Source organism: Elephantulus edwardii, unplaced genomic scaffold (genome assembly GCF_000299155.1).
Source record: "Elephantulus edwardii isolate Elephantulus edwardi_28Jun2011 unplaced genomic scaffold, EleEdw1.0 scaffold00082, whole genome shotgun sequence".
Lineage (NCBI taxonomy): Eukaryota > Metazoa > Chordata > Mammalia > Macroscelidea > Macroscelididae > Elephantulus > Elephantulus edwardii.
In genome coordinates this window covers 11,236,239-11,259,457 of record NW_006399832.1, presented here as the reverse complement: position 1 = coordinate 11,259,457, position 23,219 = coordinate 11,236,239, and the positions used below count along the sequence as shown (strand labels likewise).

The following is a 23,219-nucleotide window of genomic DNA, read 5'->3' as shown; positions in this document are numbered from 1 at the left end:
CTTAAGAGAGTTCAGAATTATGACTTGACTTTGACCCAACAGTTCATCTTAATAGTGGAAATTTAGAGAATATTTGCTAAGGACTTGCACTGTCAATCCAAAAGCAGGCAGTTCAAATCCACCGGGGGGAAAAAGATAGGCAGTCTCCTACCATGTGACTTACTACCTCTGAAAACCCTCTGGTCAGCCAGGAGTCTGTTCTAACTTGACAGCAATAAGATCAGTGGCCATTAGTGACATATGGACGTTTTTTGTCAAAACATCTGAAACCAGATAAAGTAAGCTCAATAAAGGTTGCCTAGCTAGTAATAGGTAAACCTAAAATTCAGACAGCCAGACTGCCCTGTCCTCTTAAAAACAATGAAATAGATCTCTGTGCTGATAATGTTTATTCTAAAATGAGATGCCTTTTATTTAGATTATTTTAAAAGCAAGTTGTAGAATAATGCAGTACAGCTGCATATTGTTAAAACTGTATAAATATATGTTAATGCACAGAAAGCCAGAATCTTTAAATATCAGTAGTCAACACTGGTTTCTCTGGAAACTGAAAAGAGCAGAATGAGAGTCTATTTTATTTTTCAATATTTTCTATTATGCATATCATCTGTTAACTATATATTTTAAATAAGATGAAAATGAGAAAGTAGTAGTTGACAAATTAGTTTGAAGTTACACATATGTGCATAAGTGTATTTTGAAGAAAAGTATATGTACATAAATGTGTTATGTATTGTAGGCAGACTTTGACATAAATATGCCTTTTGTGGCTAAGTCTGAGAAGAATGGGAATCCCAGAACACTTGATTATGCTTACATGAAACTTGGACCAGGAGACAGTGGTCAAAATAAAGCAGGGAAACACTGCATGGTTCAAAATAGGGAAGAGTGTATGCCAGGGATCTGTCCTATCTCCATACCTTTTCTATGAGCAGAACAGATCATCTGGGAGGCTAGGCCCTATGAGGAGGAACATTAGGATTGGAGGAAGATTGATTAACAGCCTGCATTATGAAGATGACACAACCCTGCTTGCTGAAACTGAAGAGGATCTGAATTACTTGCTGCAGAAGGTCAAGGACTACCACCTTCAATATGGATTGAAGTTGAACATCAAGAAAATAAAGATTATCACACAGGGTCAATTGGCAGCATTATGGATGGTGAAGAGATTGGAATTGTTAACATCTTCAATTTGCTTGACTCCACAGTCAACATTCTTGGTACCAGCAGCCAGGAAATCAGAAGATGAATTGCAGTGGGAAAGTCTGCTGTAGGGACATCACCAGAGTACTGAAGACCAATGCTGTAAGTCTGGAGACTAAGGTGCACTTGATCCAGGCTATAGACTTTGCAGTTACTTGCTATGCATCAGAAGGCTGGGCAATGACTAGGGATGATAGAAGAAGAATTGATGCCTTTGAGCTGTGGTGCTGGAGAAGAGTGTTGCATATACCCTGGACTGCTAGGAAAACAATCAGGTTCGTCCTAGAAAGGGTGAAACCAGGCAGCTCCCTGGAGGCAAGGATTCTGAACCTTCATCTGGGGCATGTACTTTGGGCATGTTGCAAGGAGGGACCAGTCTTTGGAGAGGGACATCATCCTTGGGAGAGTAGAGGGACAGCATAAGAGAGGAAGGCCATCAATGAGATGTATTGACTCAGTGACTGGGGTGATGGGTAGGTGTGTCAGAGACAATAAGGTTGGCTCAGGATAGAGCAGGGTTCAGAGCTGTTGAACACAGGACGCATAACAAAAACAACATACCTTTTATTACTAGAAATCTTTGCGTTGGGTATTTTTTGTGGATGTTGGGGGAGAGCTTTGCCTTTACTCTTAACAACATGGTTATTTTTTTTTTTTTTTAACATGGCTCTTTAAAGGATAAAGTCTTAGTTTACTCCTGTTGGGATATGTGATAAAATTTTATCAAATTCATGAGATGTATTTTTTGTTTTTAAGATATTGTTTATTGTTAGACACTCTTTTCTGTCATGGTCACATTAAATAGCAGTTGGTGAAACATCTTTAACCAAGAATAAATGTATACCTGAATCTGCGAAGCATTATCTAATATATTTGATTACAAAGTTCTGTTCTTTGATTATTTTAAAACATTTGAAGAGAGTGGAAAACGAGGGTAAAATCTTCTTTCCCAGAAAAACTCTTTTATCCTTTTCAAAGTCAGCTTACTTTGCACATACACTAGAAAAATAAGCAGTTATTTCTTTAGGGGGCCCCAAGCCAAGATTAATGTGAACTTGCAGAGAGAAATGAAGGTCATACAACACCTACCTTCATTACTTAGAGCTCTGAGAACTAGCTGTGGGAATATTATAAATTTGACATCGTTTCTGTGTCTATTCATTTATTAAATAAGGCATCCTAAAATGGAGTGCAATCTGAGACAACAGTCAGTGTTGAAAATATACCAAATCCAGTGCTACGGGAAATTATGCCAGATACTGTGAAGAGGCTCTGCCTGAGACTTTGATTTGCATTGTTCACACTTGTATTTGATGTTACTGAGGAGGAGCTTCAGACCCCCCCTGACTATGCAAGGGGATTATAAAAGCATTCTTTGTAGTTTGATACATTTAAATAGTACTGCACATTGTGACTCCAAGAAGTGTTACAGAGTAGAACTACTTCAAAAGTTTGTCTTGAGTATATTCTTAATATAGAATATTGCCAGGCCTTTCTTCACTGGTGCTGCTGAGTGGTTTCAGATAACAAGTTTGTGCCACCCCAAGGACCTTATCTTTATAGAGGGCATCTTGAAAATAATCTAATGTAAACATATCGATTGACTATAACTGTTACTTACTCAAGACAGACCTCATGGGTTTTTTGCCAGAGTTAAACACTCTTTTTTTTCTCAGTGTTGCTATGATACCTGAGTGGAACAGAATTGTAGTATTGGTTAATGAAAATAATTACTTCTATGAGAGTATTAAAGGAAACTGCAGTCTGTTTTACTTCTCTTGAATGTAGTTGCATAAAAGAATGCAGAATGTTTTAGGCATTTAATAGCACATGTAAAGTTTACTTTTCTGTGGCAGTAGTTGAAAAAATAGGAAAGGAAAGAAAAATGGGCCGGTATTTCAAATCTCTGATATTTTTTTCTTTGCTTTCTCCCTTCTTTTAACATTTTCCTATTAAAAATCCTAATTATGCTTTGCTAAACCAGAGACATCTGTTTTCTTTAACCCTGAGAATAAAATCTTCTATCACTACACAGCAAGTTTGGTTTAAGCGGTATGCTAATGTCCATACTTTTGAATTACTCTTAACTAGAGTCTGCATATAAAAGACGACAACCGAAGCTTATTTTCTTAAATTGTAAAATCTATAAACTCAATAATAAATGTGTATGTCATGTGTATCACACTTACAAATGGTTTTTATGTTATTTCTCACATATAGGAAGCTATACACTCTTTACTCTTTATTAACAGATGGGTTTTAAAGTGGTTTTTCTTAATCTTTAATGAAAAAAACCCAACATTTCATCATCCCCAAAACACACAAATTCTACCTTCTAGATTATTTGAAAATTAATCCCATCGATCATATTATTTAGGCATGTCTCTTTAAAAAGCCATTTGGGGAAGGAAAGTGAACCTTTTGCCAAATCATCACTTTAGATGTTCCATTGATAAACCTAGGACAGGTCTACTCATCATTTCCCTGAATGTACACATTCCTGTTTGCTTCCTCCTTTTGTGTATTCTAGAGCCTGCTTTTTATTCTTCTATTCTCATCTGAACTGGTTCTTTCAAGGCCTGACTCAGTTCCTGCTTTCTCCTTAAAGTCCTCCCTGACTTCCACCTGTTTAGTTAGCCTTTGTCAGCTTGGCTCTGGTGTCCCTTGCATATGTCATAATGTATTGCTGCTAATTTTTTAAAAAAAAAAAATGCATGTCCTAACTCAGGTGCAACTGCTGTGCTTCAGTTGCCTCATCTGTAAGGGCAATAATAATGTCTGTCTCAGGTGTGTCTTCTTGACATTGAACCTCAGTCCATAGTGAAGGCTGCAGTCCTTGACCCTCTGCATGAGGTCCTCCTCAGTTTCAGCAAGCAGGGCTGTGTCATCTGCATAATGCAGATTGTTAATAGATCTTCCAATCGTGACGCCACACTTCTCCTCATAGAGCCCAGCCTCTCAGATAATCTGCTCTGCATACAGGTTGAAAAGGCATGGAGATAGGACACATCCCTGGCGTACACCCTTCCCAATTTTGAACAGTGTTACCCTGCTCTGTTCTGACGACTGCCTATTGGTCCAAGTTTAGGTTTCACCTTAGCACAATCGAATGTTCTGGGATTCCCATTCTTCTCAGAGTCAGCCATACCTTGTTGTGATCCACACAGTCAAACGCCTTTGCATAATCAATGAAACACAGATAGACATTTTTCTGGTATTCCCTGCTTTCAGCTAAGATCCATCTAACATCAGCTATAATATCCCTAGTACCACGACCCCTTGTAAACCCAGCCTGGACTTCGGGCAGTTCTCCGCTGATGTGCTGTTCCAGTCATTTTTAGATAATCTTCAGTAGAATCTTGCTTGCATGTGAAATCAATGATATTGTTCTGTAGTTTCCAACTCTATTGGATCACCCTTCTTTGGAATGGGAACAAATATAGATCTCTTCCAGTCAGTTGGCCAAGTGGTCGTTCTCCAGTGGTCATTCTTGTCACAACTTGTTGAGCACATCCACGACAGCATCTGTTAGCTGAAATATGTCAGTTGATATACCATCTATTCCTGGGGCCTTATTTTTTGCTATTTCCTTCAAAGCAGCTTGAACTTCTTTCTTCATCACCATAGGCTCTTGCTCAAATGTTATTTCATTAAATTCTTCTGTATCTGCCAGTTCCTTTCAATACAATGACTCAGTATATTCCTTCCATCTTCTTTTAGCATCGGGATGGATGGCGAAGAGATTGAGATTGTTCACAGCTTCAGTTTGCTCGGCTCCATGGTCAACACTCTTGGCAACCAGCAGCCAGGAAATCAAAAAACGTATTGCGATGGGAAGTCTGCTGTTAGGGACCTCTGTAAAGTACTCAAGAGCAACAGTGTCTCTCTGGAGACCAAGGTGCGCCTGATACAGGCCATGGTCTTTGCAATCACTTGTTATGCATCAGAGAGTTGGACAATGACTAGGGAAGATAGAAGGAGAATTGATGCCTTTGAGCTGTGGTGCTGGAGAAGAGTATTGAATATACCATGGACTGCCAAGAAAACAGATTCATTCTGGAGAGGGTTAAACCAGGCTACTCCTTGGAGTCAAGGATTCTGGGGCTTCGTCTTAACATACTTTGGCCATGTTGTAAGGAGGGACAAGTCCTTGGAGAGGGACATCATGCTTGGGAGGGTGAAGGGACAGCGCAGGAGGTGAAGACCCTCTATGAGGTGGATTGATTCAGTGACTGGGGTAATCGGGATGGGTGTGTCAGAGGCAATGCATTGGCACAGGATAGAGCATGGTTTAGGGCTGTTGTACATAGGGTCGCTATGAGTCGTAAACGACTCGATGGCACATAACAACTCAGGTGTGTGACGACACGTTTAAAACAAATGCTCAGTGATTTTCATTAGTTTCTACGACTTAGAACTTCTTAAGGGAAAAAAATCATGTTATATGCCTTTTTAAATCTTCAGTGCCTTACCTCGTGCCCCAGACAGAACATTGATTGTTTGTGTATAACACTTACTCCTTTTCCTGACTTTACCGGATGGTTTCTAAGTTTATATAATAAGCATGTTCTTGGGTACTGTGACATTAGTTTTATCTACCTGTGTATAATGGAAACATTGTTCTTTAAATGTTATAGTTCTTCACCTTTTAAAACTATTTAATTATTCAACCATCTTTTATTGTATCTGACTGACTGGCACATAACTCAAGTACTAGCAATACAGTTTTTTAAACAATATCCAACTTCCAGGAATGAGTGCTATTCAGAAGATAATAATAGTTTTCTTTAGGGCCAAAGGGAACTGTTAAATGTGGATTAGAGTAGGAGTGGCAGATATATTCAAGAAGACTTCCTGGAAAGGGTGACATTTGTGCTGAATGTTGAATACATTATATTCAGTTCCATTTTACTAACTAGAAAGTATGATTTCCTACATGTGACCTGGATTCCTATGTTAAATTTTAACTTTTAGAATAAAAATTGAACTATTAAAGCACAAAAGCAATACACATCCCTGGGTGGGCTCAAACCACCAACCTTTTGGTTAATAGCTAAATGTGCTAACTGGTGGCATCCACTTCCTAACCAACACGTGTCTTCTGGAAACTATGAACTTTGATAAATGTCGATAGTTATAGAAAGGCTTCAGGCCTTTTGTTTGTAGGGTTGCTATGAGCCGTTCTTGACTTGACAGCAATCAATAACAACAGTAATTATTAAAGAATGGTTTTAAAGAGTCTACAATAAGTGAGCAGTGATTTCAAAATCTCATAGCCTATATTCAGAACTCAAACTCATTCATTGCTTTTGAGTCAGAATTGAATCATAGCTGACCCTACAGCAGATTTTCAGAGGCTGTAAATCACGTGGGGAAAGAATGTCCTTCCTCCTCCCACAGAGCAGCTGGTGATTCAAACTGCTTGCCTTTGGGTTGGGCGTGAAACTCATCTTTTCAACCACTAAACTCCCTCATAACCAATATTATTGCTGCTGTTTTATGTACTGTCAAGTCGGAACTGACTAGCTGACCTTCGTGCAGATTTTCAGAGACCATTCATCTTCCTCCTGCTGAGCACTTGGTGAATTCAAACCACATGCCTTTGGGTTGGCAATGCTGCTCCTTACAGCTTACCATCGAGAGTCTTTTCTTTCTGTCTTTTGTTGACCATTTATCTTTCCAGGCATGCTGTCTTTTTCCAAGGAATAGTCCCTCCAAACAACATGTTCAATGTATGTGAGGCAAAGTTTCACCATCCTTGACTCTACAAGACCTATTTGTTCATCTGGCAGTCCATGAGATACTATTGTCTCACATCACAGTTCAGAGGCATCCATGTCATTGTCCAACTTTGAGGTGCATAGGGAGTAATTGGAAAAAACTGTGGCTTGAATCTGCTGCCCCTTACTCTTTAAACTGACATTATTGCTCCTTGGCATTTTGGAGAGCATATTTGAGAGAGCTTGGCAGCATATTTTCCCAAAATGACCATAGTTTTCCAATAAGAACCAGCATTCTTAACTGCTGATACCAAAAGTGTTGATTGTGGATCCAGGAAAGATGAAATCATTGACTCTTTGCTCCATCTTTCATGATGTTGCCTACTGACACAGGGATGAGGATTTTTGTTTTCTTGATGTTATGATGTAATCTATCTTGAAGCAACAGTGAGGTACCATTTTACCCTAGCAACAGTAGCAGAGATACATAGAACAGCAGAAAGCAAATGCTGGCAACAGTGTAGAGACTGAAACTCTTACACAATGGGTGGGAGAATAAAATTATCCAAGGACTCTGGAAAGCAGTTTGGCACTTCTTTAGAAAATTGTGAATAGATTTATTATTTTATCCAGCAATCCCATTGCTTAAATAAATATCCCAAAGAAGTAACAGCTGGGATACAAACCAACATTCACACACTCATGATTATTGTAGCATTTTTATAGTAGCAGAGAGTTGGAAATAACTGAAGTGTCCATTAACAGACAAGTAGTGGTATAGTCACACAATAGAATATTATGCATCTCTAAAAAATCACCAGGAATTTGTGAAATACAATTCATCATGGATGAACCTAGAACATACTATACTGAATTCATAAGTGAGTCACAAGAAAACAATTGTGGTATAAGACCTCTAATATAAAAAGCTAAGGAAAAGTCGACACACAGTCTTGAAAGGGAGCAGGAATGAGAAAAGAGTAAAAATCAATAAACAGACAAGCTGGATAAGTGAAAAGGCAGTTTGTCATAAGAACAGACATTGTCATAATGTGCATTAAGTATAATTAATGTTACAAAAGGCTGATTGATTTAATGAAGAACCAGTGTAATTTGTAAATTTCACAAATAAGAAAATCCTGATTAAGCTTGTCAACACATGTAACATGAGCACTTCCATTTAAATTATTTGTTTCCTTGGAAAATTTCAGGATTGAAAGACACATTTGTCAATATTTAACCCAGATCCGTACTTTTCACTTAACTTTATATATCAGTTTAGCTTTGATCAGCTATTTAGATTTCTGATACTTTTTATAATATTGTAATTTTTAAATTTTGTTGCATTCCTATATTCCTTAGCCTGAAGAGTGTAAAATATCCTACCCTGACCTCTTCATGCTTTTGGTTTTAAGTGTTACTCCATAGGGCATTATTCCATTTTGCTTTTTGGAAGCAGGAGTGGCATCCACTTCCTCAACAGCATGCCTCCAGAAACTTTCTATATGAACTTTGAAAAAAGACAATAGTTATAGAAAGACTTCATGCCTTTTGTTCAAAGGGTCACTATGAGTCTTGCTTGACTCAGCAGCAATCAACAACAACAACAACATGCTTTTAGAGAGAAGATCATAATTTGTAATGTAGAATTGTCTGTCAGTGTTTCTTGTGATACTAATTTTCCTTTTTCTCTTTCAGTCTGCCATTTTCAACTTTCAGAGTCTTTTGACTGTAATATTGCTGCTTATATGTACCTGTGCTTATATCCGATCCTTAACACCCAGCGTCCTGGACAGGAATAAAACTGGGTATGTTACTAAATTCAGATTGATTCTTCAATTTCCATGAAATTCGTTCGATAATTTAATTCATCTGTATAACTTGGTTTTAGATTTTTTTACATTCTTTTCTTCCTATTTCTCAATATTAAAAAGCTTTGTATTTGTAGTATCTTGCTAAATTCTGAGATCAAAAGCATTAGTTTGAAATGTGTTAAACTGAAAAAAAAAGTCTATTAATAAAGACTTGACAGTTTATGCTCTGGGATTGTAGGTATACCTTAGTATGTGAAGGCAGTTCTGGTTGACCCAGTCCGTAGGCTCATTGCTAACGTAAAGGCATATATATAGTCTCATTTGTCTGCAGATCCTTCCTATCCAACCAGTTTCATTTTCCCTACCTCTTCTTGTGTAGCAGTCAATTTCTTACTTAAAGTGTATAGTAGGAACAAGTACTCTGACAAATTGCATAAGTTTTAAATGTACTTAATAAAATATTCAATTCTTTGTTAAAAATAATTAGAATAGTAGAATAAAATATTTGTTTCTTTGATGCTATGATGATTTTTCTCTCAAAAGGAAAGTAGATTGCATGTGGAAATATCTGCTCCTCATTCCTTTAGGAACAGGTAGACTTCCATAACATGCTACATTAAGAAAGGAGTTCTCAGGGCTGCCAACCTTACAGGAGAGGTTGAGTAGTAGTATATTTCTCCTACATAAGAAACAAAACACCATGTCTGTTTTCACTGTTTTTAAATTATTGTTGTAGTTTTACTACCTGTGAAAATAGACACATCAGAATGTGTTCCAAATGTAACAACTTTTCACTTATTTTGGTTGCAGTCTTGACATTTTATTAACATTCTTGTTCTGTTTCCTCTCTATTAAGTTAGGTTAGATTCACTGCCCTCCTTAACTTAAACATGTTGTAAAATTGCTATTACCCTGTTGCAGACTAAGGGTAAAGTATTTTTATAATCATTAATGATGAGACAGATAGCCAGGAATGAGATAGAACAGAGAGGATGAAAACAGGGGGCCAGCAGTTCTTGTCCGAAGGGCCTCAAGCCATGCCTCTCTGTGTATTTATTGATAATCGGAGGAAGCAAATCATAAAAAGAATTCCTTGTAAATGAAGCTGAATTTTTCTCTATTGTCAACCTAATGCTTTAGCTCAGGAAGTATTTCACGTGTAGTAACACTCCCTCTGTAGGGGAGCCCTAGCTCTCTCTTGTCTGCAGGGAATAGCTCTTTTTATGTCATCTGTCACAAGAGAAATCCTAACTTATTTGTAATTCCTTCAATTCCTGAACAAGGGTTTTCATTTATATAATATTTGGTATGAAATTTGGCTTCCTGTATTATCCACTTCATCATATGGATGAAGATATGCCACATATGTTCAATTGTACTTTCATACCCTGCAAAACTTGCAGGGGTGTGTATATATAAATAAAAAAAATTGTATATGTGTATATCATATGCATTTGATATCAACGTGTGTGTGTGTGTATTTATAGATACATAGAGAATATATAGATATAGCTGTCCTGATGGCATAATGTGTTACATACATGTCAGGCTTCTAACTGAAAAGTCATTGGTTTATATCCATCAGCCACTTCAAAGGAGAAAGATGGGTCGTAAATATTCACAACCTTGAAATCACGATGGGAAGGTCACAGTGAGCTGGAATGGATTCATCTCCAGCTATTTTAATCTATATATGGGCACACACACAAATAAAAAATATATATATATACTAGTATGTGTATATATATCTATTTAAGGTCCATATTTAAGGATGCCATTCTTATTGCACTAAACTTTTTTTTTTTTTAATATAGTGGAGTCGAGTTTTTTAAAAGCCTTTTTTAATTTTTGTTTCTAACATACTTTGGACACGTTGTAAGGAGAGACTGGTCCTTGGAGAAGGACATCATGCTTGGGAGGGTGGAGGGACAGCGCAGGAGGGGAAGGCCCTCTATGAGGTGGATTCAGTGACTGGGGTAATCGGGATGGGAGTGTCAGAGACAGTGCGATTGGCACAGGACAGAGCAGAGTTTAGGGCTGTTGTACATAGAGTCGCAAGCAACTCAGCGGCACATAACAACAACAATTTGTATAAATGGCATAACTCCATTTTACTTTATTTGTATGCAAATTTTTTTCCACAATTATGGAGTTTATTAGGAATTAGGATAGAAACATCTAGATCAGGTTGTAAATAAGAGATAATGGTTCAGTTAGGACAGCCTCTCAGTTGTAATTACAAATTCTCTGACATTTGTTTGGATCGGTGTTAAAAAGCTCACTTGGTCCTATCAATTATGGCATCCTCTTTCTCCAGCTCCCAGTAAGCCTGGGAGAAGACCATTAGCTCTGACTATATGAGACAACAGATCCAGGCTAGCACTGTTTCTTGTTAATGTCTGGTTCTCTGCATCTCTTCTTTATCTCCTGCTACTGATCTCAATACATCTTGCGTAGGAATCTCTGTCCAAATGGAGATGATGTACTTTTTAACTTCTTCTCTATTAAGAATAGATGAATTTGGGTTTTTGTGTATGCAAATATTTTTATGATACCAATCGTTGTATTCTTATGTCCCTTTCTCACATATATTTATAAGACCCATAATAAAAATTTCCATTTGTTAGAATAGTCAGCTTAGATGGAAATGTCTAGGCAGGCTGAATAACATGAGTTCTTAATGACTTTACTTTTGAAAATACTAAGTTTTTTGTTTGGGGGAATTTTTGTTATCGCTGCTGTTTTGCTTTTCAAATAATATAAAACTGCAGCAGCAGAAAAAAGATGTTTTGTAATGTTTCTTTCATAGTCTGGTAGCATGTCAACTTATATAATCATTGGTTTATACCCACAGAAATCAATAACATAATTTTATGAGGTTTTTAATCAACTAACAGGTAGTAATAAATAGCATTTGGGATATTACAGAAATCTGTGGAAAGGACTAAGTTGATAATAATTTTTGAAATCTATATTAAATGATGTCGTGTATCATCGAGTTGGAACCGACCCATAGCTGAACCTCTTGCAGATTTTCAGAGGCAATTAATCTCATAGGAGGAGATTGCCCATCCTTCTCCCACAGACCAGCTCGTGGGGATAATAATGTTTAAATTGTCAAATTCAGTGTTTAATTATTTTTTCCTTTTAAAAAAAATGCTCCTTTTTAGTATTTTACCCAACTTTCTTTCCAAAATATCAGAGCTGGAAAAACCTTGACTTTGTGATCTTATTGTTTAAAAGATTACTATGTGGACCTCTAAACCTCTCATAAATGGGATCTACCTCTGGGTCCCTAAGTCAGTGTAGCTTTAAATCAGTAGTGCTTATTGTTGTAATTCTTAGGGTCTTGAACTAGTCACTCTCACATTACAAAAACCTAGCCAGAGTCCTTCCCTTTTTTTGAATGAAGAAATAAATTTTAAGTGATATCTGCAGTTACTTTCACATATGCCTTTACTCATTGTATTTCTACTGGAACAAGACCAAACTCACTGCCCGTAACTCAATTCTGATTCATAGCAACTCTCTCTTACACTGCCAACTCTGAATTTTTTTGCAGGAGGAGACTTCTTATCTCACAGAACTGGTAGATTCAGCTGGTGGACTTACCTATCAGATAGCAGTGAAACTAAACACAACCTATTAGTCATATTTCTGAAGGCTTTCTGTTTCTTATTGTTGTGTACCATAGAGTCAGAACCAACCCATAGCTCTAGTGGGTTTTCAGAGGCTGTTAATTGCATGGGGGAAGATTGTCCATCTTTCTCCCACAGAGAAGCTGATGGCCTTGAACCTCATTCCTTTGGGATTGCAGCACAGCTTCTTGCCACAAGGCCACCAGAGCTCCTTCATAACAACCATATGGTGTGAATAATCTTGCTTTTCACAAATTATAAAACTGATGTAAGCATACGATTATTTTTGAGCTACATTAATCATTAAATGGGACTTGAACATAAGTACAGCCTAATCCCAAAGAACACAATTTGTATTAGTTTATGTTACTTTCAGAACTCTGGTGGCATGTTGTTTTTGTTGTTGTATACCGCCCACTTGGAGCCAGTCCATAGCTGACCCTTCTGGTAAGGAATTGTGCTGCCAGTGCAAAGGTACACAGTTTAAATCCATCATTTGCTTCACAGAAGAGAGATGAACTGTCGCCTTCCATGCGATGGACTACCTCTGAAAATCCACTGGAAGACCACCTGTGCATTAGATCCAACTCATTAGTACACAACAGCAACATACTACTTTCAGGAGTATGAGTTTTCCCTTTTATTCCTAGAGTAAGATTGTGTTATCAATGAAAACTTTTATTTCTGCTTCATTATACTTAACCTATACTTAGAAACTTTTTGCTTTGAGTGTTGGAATTTATATGTTTGGAATAAAACATACGTGTATAGAACTTAATGAAACTGGTATTTTGTTTAACTAGCAATCCTGATGTACACAAAAATGTAATACAAATGTGTGTTGAATTTAAGTATTATGGTTATATACATTGTTGGGGTTTTACTGACGGTTTTTTGATAACTCTAGATATAAATGGCTTTTGTATTTTAACTTCCTGGTTGTCTATACATGGAAAATAAATAATATATGATATATCCATTTATTATCTTCTTAATTGTCATTTCTAGATGTGAAAAGTCTTCATTTACATTTTTGTTTTTTATATCCACAATATTTCTGCTTTAAATGCTATTTGTAGTTCATCCATGTGTGTTGTTCTTTGGTGCAGTTTGGTTCTTGCTTTTTGCTTTTTTGAGAGCTCATATGCAAGGGAATGGAAAACTTGGAGGTCCTGTCGTCCTCACAATCTCTGTTGTTCCTGAGTCCATTGTTGAAGCCGGTGTGTCAGTCTATTTTTGTTGAGGGTCTTTTTCATTGTTGCTGTACTACACTAAACATGGTATCCTTCTCCAAGGGCTGTCCTCTCCTGATACATGTTCAAAATGCATAAAGTGCATGAAATCTCACTGCCCTTCTAAGGATCATTCTGACTGGACTTCTTCAAGAGAGATTTATTCATTCTTCCATATTCTTCATCAAGACCAAATATACCACCAGCTCTTCTTGAATTTCCCTTAATTCATTGTCTCTCTTTTAAATACATATAAAGCACTATAAAGATATCATGGCTTAGATCATGTACCAATCCACTGTCACCAAGCAAGTCCCAATTCTATCAGTTTCTGAGGCTTTAAATCTTTATGTAAGGAGTCTACTTCATCTTTCTCCAACAAGCAGCTAGCAGATTTGAACCTCCCAACTTTCGGTGAACAGCCAAATTATGCCCACAGAGCTCCTTAATGTTAATGATATTACTCAGTAATTTCTACTTCTATTAGAGTCCCTTAATGGGCGTAGCACAAATATGAGAACAGCTATCACTGCATTCATATGTTGAAACATCTCAATTGTTATTCCATCATTCCTGGAGCCTTGGTTTATACCAGTGTTTTCAGTGCAATTTGGACTTCTTCCTTGAATACCTTTTTAGTTCTTGATGGTGGGCGATCTCCTGTAATTGTTGAGCTTCAAACAAATCTTTTTAATGCAGTGACTCTGTAGTCCTTGTCCTTCCATTTTTTTTGATGCTTCCTGCATCATTCACTATTTTGTCCATAGGATCTTTTTCACTGTTGCAATGCAAGACTTGAATTTGTTCTTTACTTTTTTTGTGTTGAGAAACACTGAGTACATTCTTACCTTTTGACTTTCTAAATCCAGGTCTTTGTACATTTCTTTAGAATACTTTACTTTGTCTTCTCAAGTAACCATTTCAATCTTACTTTCATGTCTTTAATGTAATATTTTATCCCTATATACCTTTTAAGACTGGACTGTTAGGTACAGCTCAACTGACTAAGATTCATAGTGACCTTAAGAACAGCAGATGGGAGGCTTGCCTCCCCTTGCATCATCCTCATGAACTCCACCATTCTCAAGCCCATATCTGTAATTGTGTACAGTGCACACTTATATTGGGCCTTTTCTACATACGTGGAATTGAAAATGTCAACTCTACTGCCATCAAGTCAGTGCTGACTCATCAATTGGATGTATCAGCTACCCCATCATCAGTTTTCCAAGGCTGTAAATCATAGTGCAAGGAGACTACCCATCTTTCTCTCGAGGAACCACTGGTGGATTTGAGCCACCAGAGAAGCTCAGCCTTTGGATTAGGAGATCAACTCCCTGCTGACTACACCACCAGCACTTCCTCTTTTGAAAACATGAGCCCTGTGCTTTTTCTTTATTAAATAACACAGTTATGTAAATGATAGCATTAGATTCATGGTTATAGATTAGATGTGGATCAGAAGTCTGCAGTTAAATCTTTTTTAAAGTGTTATTATTTTAATGTCATAGTTCACTCAAAGCCATTTACTCATTTTTTCTTTTTCCTTAGGTGGTGTTTATCCTCTATTTTTAATCTTTATGCTAAAATACTTGTGGTTGACTGAATTCATCTAATTGTACCCCTATGTGAAATACTTTAATTGTTAAATTCCTTTTTCCTCATATTTGACCAATAATTCCAATTTATAGCAGTTTCTACACATTTTATCAGTAAGGAATTGTGTTACTACCCCAAAGGCAAGACCCCTCTGATGGTTCCAATCCACTAGTGACTCTGAGGACCAAGACGAACAATCTCTTCCCATGTGATTTGCAGCTTCCACAGACCCTCTGGCGGGTTTGTTAGGAGTCAGTTCTGACTCAGTGGCAGTGAGCTGGTGTTTTCTGGTGCACTGATAGCTGGTATATTGTGATGGCCTTCTCTTACGCATACAAGTTGGCTTCAAACATCAACCGTACAATTTCAGATTTGAAAGAAGGCATCAGACCTTTGAATGACACGATATAATTAGTTTTGAAAATACAAGTTTGAGGGGATAAGTTCTCTTTTCCAGTTATCAGTAATTACTTTTTTCTTTTTTTTTATTCCATACAGACTATTGGGTATCTTTTGGAAGTGTGCCAGAATTGGTAAGTGTCTGTAATTGCCTCTGTGTTTTTCATTCTAAGGTGCAGACAAACTTATTTATGTAATTTTCACACAAATGCCAGTTTTAAAAATGTTTCCTAATTCTGTATATTCTTTCCACAGTTTGAAGATATAAGTTACTATTAATCTAAATATTAATTGGGAGCCAACCCAAAGACACTCAGTTCAAATTCGTGACCTACTCCATGGTGGAAAGGACAGTTTTCTCCAGCCCAATTTACAAACTCCAAAAACCTGATAGCGAGTCAGTTGTGAGACTACTCAGACTTAACAGCACATAAAAACAACATACTCCTTTTAGGTATTTCTGTCACATCCATATGATGCAGAAAAGGAAAAAAAATTATTTTTTTTTCTTTCAGTTTATACTTAAGAAAATGTACCTACACAATTTAAGTCTCTTGTTTGTACCTTTCATAATGATATATACTGTGGTATGGTCTATTTTTATGTCTAATTAAAAAGTTGCATTTGGTTTTCCTTGTTCATTTATATTATTTTCATCTCAACTCTGCATAAATCCACAGGTTGAATAATTAGTTAAACGTGTTCATTCTTGGCTATTATGTGAAAGCACTAGCTTTTCAGTGTGGCAGATTGACTTAGAAGCATGGAGAATGCTTATTATGTGCTATTTCTAAAGCACATACTCCCCTCTTATCTTGACACAGAATATATTCACAAAGAAAAAATATGATTTTAATGGAGAATGGCTCAGTCTAATTCATCTTAAGTTACACATCACATTACAGCAACTGTTTTGCATTCTCTTACTTATGCAGACTTAAGACCAGACAAGGAGTAACATTCTTCCCAGGTTCAACCAAATATGTTTTAACTCTACCACATGGCATTCTCTTTTAAGAAAATTAAGAACAGGAAAATGAAGTCCATATGTAAATTATAATGTTCTGAGTTAGAGGATGAAGAAAAGAAAAACTTCCTCAAAAACTTAATTTCTTACCAGCAGATGAAAAGGTTAGAGCAGTATTAATTTCTTGTTAGGTATTTATTATAAGTATATATTAGCTAATTCAAGTAGCTTTTTCATGAAATCTACTTGAAAGTTACGTAAGAATGGCTTAGGTTTTGTTTCGGGATAATTAAGAGTTATGGCCCAGGTCCTTTTTTAGTTTTAAAAGACCTCTTCTCCAACCCTCCCTCTTGGGATGATAATATTTGCAGGGAGGAAGAGGGAGCGACCACTACTGTTCTTTCATTTAGGAACTTTAGTGGCACAGCATTGAAGCATTCTGCTACCAACAAAAGGTCAGCAGTTCAAACCCTCTCAGCAGCTTCATAGGGTAAAACAACCTTGGCAGTCTACTCCAATTAAGAATGCAGCCTAGGAAATTCCATAGTGGGGTTCTGCTCTGCCCTAGAGGGTCCCCCTCAATCAGAATGCACGGGACAGCACACAACAGTTAATTCAATTTCTGCATTTGTCTTTAACTAAAAGGCAGTTTTTTAAATGTCTGACTAGAAAACGTGTTTTCGAAGAACAGTTGTTTATTTATAATTTTTCTGTGAATAAAATCTATTTCAGTGAATGTTGCCATTGATATCACAAGGATATCAATTTATAAATGATATAGCAGTGTCCACTCAGTGAGAAAGTAAATGTGAAAATTTTAGTTAAGGGTTATTGAGATTAAAGTTTTCCAAAATTGTTAACTTTCTAGGTGGAAAAAGAAATCCGGAACTTGGAAAGAACTGATTTTAAGCATAGATAAATATAAGAGCAGGAAGTATAAACCATTGCTACAAGAGAACGCCGTGTCTGTACCCAAAATGATTTGTAGATACATCACCTTTTTATTCCTCTTCCCTTTTTCCCCCCCCCCCTTCCTGTGTGACCCCAAAGGCAGCCCATAAATGTCTGGTGTTTTATGAATTAACTGTAGTCTTGTTATAGGAACTTTAGTCCTTACTAAAGGAACAGAAGAACAGAATGTGTGAACATAACAGTCATAGGATTGATCTATATACATGATAGTTTCACAAATCAGTTCCAGGTCTAATCTGTGCTAGGAGTCTCCACTCCTTAAACACATAAAAATTGACTCATACAGAATTTTATGGTTTAAGTTCTATGTATCTAAACTACTATATTATAAAAGGTTTGATAAGAATTCCATCTCAGAAAGTGTTTCTGAAATGTTTTCTATTAAGCATTTTGAAAATACAATTAACTATCTTTTATTTTCATCTTACAGTGTTGCTGTATTTTTTCTTTCCTGAGTAGAAGTGTACTTTTTTGTTTTTAAGTTTTTTATTATTAATTTTAATGAAAATTTACAGATTTTGAATTTCCATTCATTCATTGTTGCACTTTTCTCCCTGCCCACCGCCCCCCAGTTCGTTCTTCTCTTTGAAAAGTTAAAAAAAAAATTATTTCATTGTTACACTTTTTTACATGAAGAAAATCAGTGTTTCTTAATTGAGTTAAAATCATTTCTCTTGGATCTCTATCCATGTTCTGCTTTTGTTACCCTTTTTTTTTAATTTCTAAGATTACACAGTGGCACAGGAATGGTGTTTTCAGGTTTTGCTAAAGAACAAATGAAACAAATAGAGCCTTACAAATCAATTTAACTCAGTCTCTGTTTTACTTGTTTTCATGTTACCTAGTTTTTTTGTGTTAATATGTTTTGATTTTTTTCCCCTTTGTCCAAGCCATAATGGGCAGAAGATTTATATTGATTCTTATATGCCCTTCCCCCTTACTAAGTAATACATTCTTTTATCCATAGTAGCCACTCAGTAATAAAGATAAATATCTCCCTTTTTCCAACAGGTGAACGGAAGAGTCCTTATGTTGCTGTATGCTGTGTAGTGATGGCCTTCAGCATCCTGTTCATACAGTAGCTTGGAAAAATGCCAGGATTTAATTGCCTTCAGATTTCAACATGGGGGGGGAAAAGGACTTATCTGCAAAGAATAATGAACAGAATGGTTACCTTTTATGTCTGAATATTAAGTGAAATACATTTCTAGCTCCTGTTCTCCTTTTTCATGTTATTGGACCAATGTTCTATATAAGTATCTAATTAAGAGGTGATCATTTAATACCCAAATGTGTCTGTAATTATCAATATCCGTACTGTCACTACAATGTGACAGTCTGCAAGCATCATTCTGTTGTGTCAGATACCAGTTTTAGTGAGGTATTTCTAAGACATAAGTAGAAAATAGAATTGATAAATTACTCAAGTTCCTTTCACTGTGATCTGGAAATGATAACTCTTTATACCATGAGACATTTTCTGGACTAGCTTTTTTATTGGGGAAAAAATGGTTCCATGTGTGTTGGTAAGGATTGTAGTCATATTTACAGTGCTTGCTTTTCCACTCACCGTACTATTTTGAGTGCATGTAACCAAATACCTCTACTCTTAGCAAACTCTAGTTTATTACAGGGATTTAATTTTTTATTTTATTTAAAATAAGACTATGCAGTTCTTACAAGTATTATTGCAGCAATGTACATATTTAACTACATATTTAGATTAACTAACTATCCTTTGAAACATCCGGTCAAATACAAATAAAATCTAAAATATAAATTTGACTAGCTAGCGTTCTGTCTCTGAGAAAGACTCCATTCTTGGAACAAAATGGCACAATTACCACATAATGATCTTATATGTTTTCCATTCTTTTTAGTTTCAAGTCTTCAAAGTTGAAATAATTTTCTTAATCACACCACAGTGCAAACTGTATTTTTATTTTGCTTTTCAAATGCAGTACTTTAAATCTACTTTATGGGACTTTTTTTCTGTCAACTTGAACTGGATTGTGCTTTCCGTGCCTAGTAGGTGATGTTAAAAAGCTTTTAAATACACTTGTCCACATACCTTGGTATAAATGTCTGTTAGTTTTGATAATGGTAAAGTTTGACCAAAAATGAGTTAAAATTTCCAAACTCAAGCTTTATATAAAAAGTAATGTTGATGCCCTGCTCAGTACATATTATCATCATACATACGTATGTAGATTGTTAATCAACATACATATATTCTAGGATAAAATGTTCACTGTTCATGTTCAAATAGTGGTAGAAATGTGAATAACTGGTATTTTTTACAGCCAGAATGCTTCTTAGAAGGACAAATAGTGAATCTTAGTCTCTTATACTTTGGTGTGTTGTCAAGAGGACGCATTCTACTCCCTTGAAAACGGAAATCATACTTCAAAAGTAGAGGATCAGCTAAGAAAAATTGGAAGATTCTCAGTGAGATGCCTTGATAAAGTGATTATAACCGTACATTTGAGCACAGGGAAGACAAAAAGCAAAGATTCTGTTGTCCAACTTATTAATTAATAAAAGTTGACTCAAAGAACACCTAATAGCAACAAGATTGACACTGATTTTAAAAATTCAATTCCATCTATGCTCTGACTTAAATATACAAGCTCTACCACCAAGTATGGAAGATTTTTATAACATTACCATTTTCGAAGCTTACAAACCAAATCGAAGCCCACTAGGGTCACCTCAGTTACAACTCAAAGCAACCCTGTTTCTCATTGCCGTCAATTCAGTGCCAGCCATCTATTGGGTTTTCGAGTCTGTACCTAGAGGACAGAACAATTGTTTCATAGTTTCCAAGGCTGTCAGTCTTGACGTGAGACTAACCACTATATCTTGCTCTTGCAGAGCAGCTGGTAGGTTTAGACAGTTCAGTGTTTTTGTGTCAGTTGAGTCCTTTAAACATTGTGCCCCCAGGAATCCTGAGAACTCAAGGAAGTTAAATTATGAAAGATTATTTGTTCTGCATGTGTACACACAAGTATGTATACATAGAAATATTTGTAGGCTTTAAATCTAAGTTAAACTTTTTCCTGTAATAAACCAGTTACTGACTTGGTTCTAATTTATGGCAGTCTTATGTTCAAGATGGAACTGTGTAGATTTTCAGTGGTTGATTTTTAGAAATAGATTGCCAGACCTTTCTTCTGAGGTAGCTTATTATAGCTATGAGAAAATCTGTTCTCAAAGTGAAATTTTAAGTTTGTTTTAAAATGCCTATCTCCTTAAAAGAAAAATTATAAATCTACTAATAGCAATTTCTATAAAATCAGTGTGAAATTACAAGCCACCTTTTTAAGACTACCTTAACCTAATGGGAATGAATCCTACAAAACAGAAAAGCTTAGAATATGTTCCTTAAGGTTTTTTGTTTTGGGATTTTTTTTTGGGGGGGGGGAGGGTTGGTGTTTTGAAGTGATACAGCTTAGATTAGGAATCAGGTTATGATAATTCTTACTGCCTCTTGGGCATATCCTTGGTATCCCAAAACTAGAACTTTTTGTCAGCATATATGTGCCACTTTTCTGTGTGGCTATCTGGTATCTCATCTCTTCTGCCAACCAGACTTTGCAAAGCTAATTTTAATATTAAGTAAGCCTATCATGAAAAGGCCCGTACGGGGACCTATGAGGAGAAATGTGGGGTCAGGATTGGTGGACGATTTATCAACAATCTGCGTTATGCGGATGACACAACCCTGCTTGCTGAAACTGAAGAAGACCTGAAGTGCCTGCTGCAGAGTGTCAAGGACTACAGCCTACAATATGGATTGAGGCTCAATGTCCATAAGACAAAGATTCTCACCACTGGACCAATTGGCAGCATCAGGATGGTTGGTGAAGAGATTGAGATTGTACACAGCTTTAGTTTGCTTGGCTCCACAGTCAACAGTCTTGGGACCAGAAGCAAGGAAATTAAAAGGCGCATTGCCATGGGAAAGTCTGCTGTTAGGTACCTCTCCAAAGTACTGAAGAGCAGTGGTGTCTCTGGAGACTAAGGTGCATCTGATACAGGCCATGGTCTTCGCAATCACTTTTTATACATCAGAGAGTTGGACAATGACCAAGGAGGATAGAAGGAGAATTGATGCCTTTGAGCTGTGGTGCTGGAGAAGAGTATTGAGAATACCATGGACTGTTAGGAAAACAAACAGATTTGTCCCCGAAAGAGTTAAACCAGGTGGCTCCTTGGAGGCAAGGATTCTGAGGCTCCATCTAACATACTTTGGACATATTGTGAGGAGAGACCTGTCCTTGGAGACGGACATCATGCTTGGGAGGGTGGAGGGACAGCGCAGGAGAGGAAGGCCCTCTATGAAGTGGATTGATTCAGTGACTGGGATAATTGGGATGGGAGTGTCAAGAGACAGTGTGATTGGCACAGGACAGAGCGGAGTTTAGGGCTGTTGTACATAGGGTCGCTATGAGTCGCAAGACTCGACGGCACATAACAACAACATGAAAAGGGTAAGAATATAGATAATTAATTCTAAGACAATAATAAAACATTGTGGAGAAGGTAGATAAAAAATGGTAGAAGAAACAATGTTTTTGGAAAATTTGTGGTAGCAAATAAAAAAATGCATCCTATGTAAATTAGTAGGAGGTCACTCATTTCTAACCCCACTGTTAGGACTTTTCAAAGGAAACTCGCTGCAGGAGAAGGAAAGACAGAGTCTTCTGAAGAAAAGCAGTTTGCATTTTCTTTATGTATTTAGAGTTTTCACTGACTCATGTTCTCTAATCCAAAGGATAGGTTTAACTCACAAAATGTTCTATAGACCCTCTCAAGACTTGGTAGTAGAGTTAGGTACAGAAGAGATTAAAGATGAACTTTAGCCTCTAGTCCACTTGAAGGGCTAAATGGAGGGTTGGGGTGGTGGGCGCTGAAATTCACAGTTGCAAGTTTCAAATGCTCCTAACCTCCTTTCAGGCTCCAGAGTATATATATCTCGACGGCACATAATAACAGCAACATATTAGAATTGCTTTGTGCTAACATTTACTTACTAATTGGCCATAGCTATACAAGTTGCAGAAGTACATGGATGTTCAGATGTTCAAGATGGTTGGACAAAAGGCAATTCTTGCATGATCTATTTTAAGAAGATTTGGGTTCAGGTCCAGTACATTGTGTTCATGTGCCAGCCTCTGTCTTCAGTAACCTTACATGTCTGAATTCAAAACAGCACTGTCTAAAGATGGTGGTGGTGGTTATGTGCTTTCGAGTTGCCTGTTTCTCATAGCAACCCTCTGTACAACAACCCTAAACCCTGCTCCATCCTGTGCCATTCTTACTGTCTCTGACACACCTACCCCCATTACCCGTCACTGAATCAATCTCATTGAGGGTCTTACTCTCCTGCACTGCCCTCCACCCCCCACCACCACCAAGCATGATGTCCCTCTCCAAGGACTGGTCCCTCACCAAAGTATGTCAGTCAAAGCTTCAGAATCCTTACCTCCAAGGAACAGTCTGGTTTAACCCTCTGCAGGATGAACCTGTTCTTTTAACAGTCCATGATGAATTAAATACTCTTCTCCAACTCCACAGCTCAAAGGCATCAATTCTCTTTCTAATCATTGTCCACCTCTCATGCGTAGAAAGTGATTGCAAAGACCGTGGCCTGTTTCAGGCACACCTTA

At 36.9% G+C, this 23,219-nt stretch overlaps 1 protein-coding gene and 1 pseudogene across 1 annotated transcript in view; one reads left to right on the top strand and one right to left on the bottom strand.

Moving 5' to 3' along the window:
- TMEM167A (transmembrane protein 167A) overlaps positions 1-18,629 on the top strand; it is a 34,731-nt gene extending 16,102 nt beyond the window's left edge. Inside the window, exons 2-4 of the mRNA XM_006889891.1 lie at positions 8,625-8,734; positions 15,708-15,742; positions 18,559-18,629. Of these exons, the coding sequence (XP_006889953.1) occupies positions 8,625-8,734; positions 15,708-15,742; positions 18,559-18,629 (216 nt within the window). The remainder of the gene's footprint in view (positions 1-8,624; positions 8,735-15,707; positions 15,743-18,558) is intronic.
- A 59-nt stretch (positions 18,630-18,688) lies between these two features.
- The window catches only part of LOC102850039, a 36,635-nt pseudogene continuing 32,104 nt past the window's right edge, over positions 18,689-23,219 (bottom strand).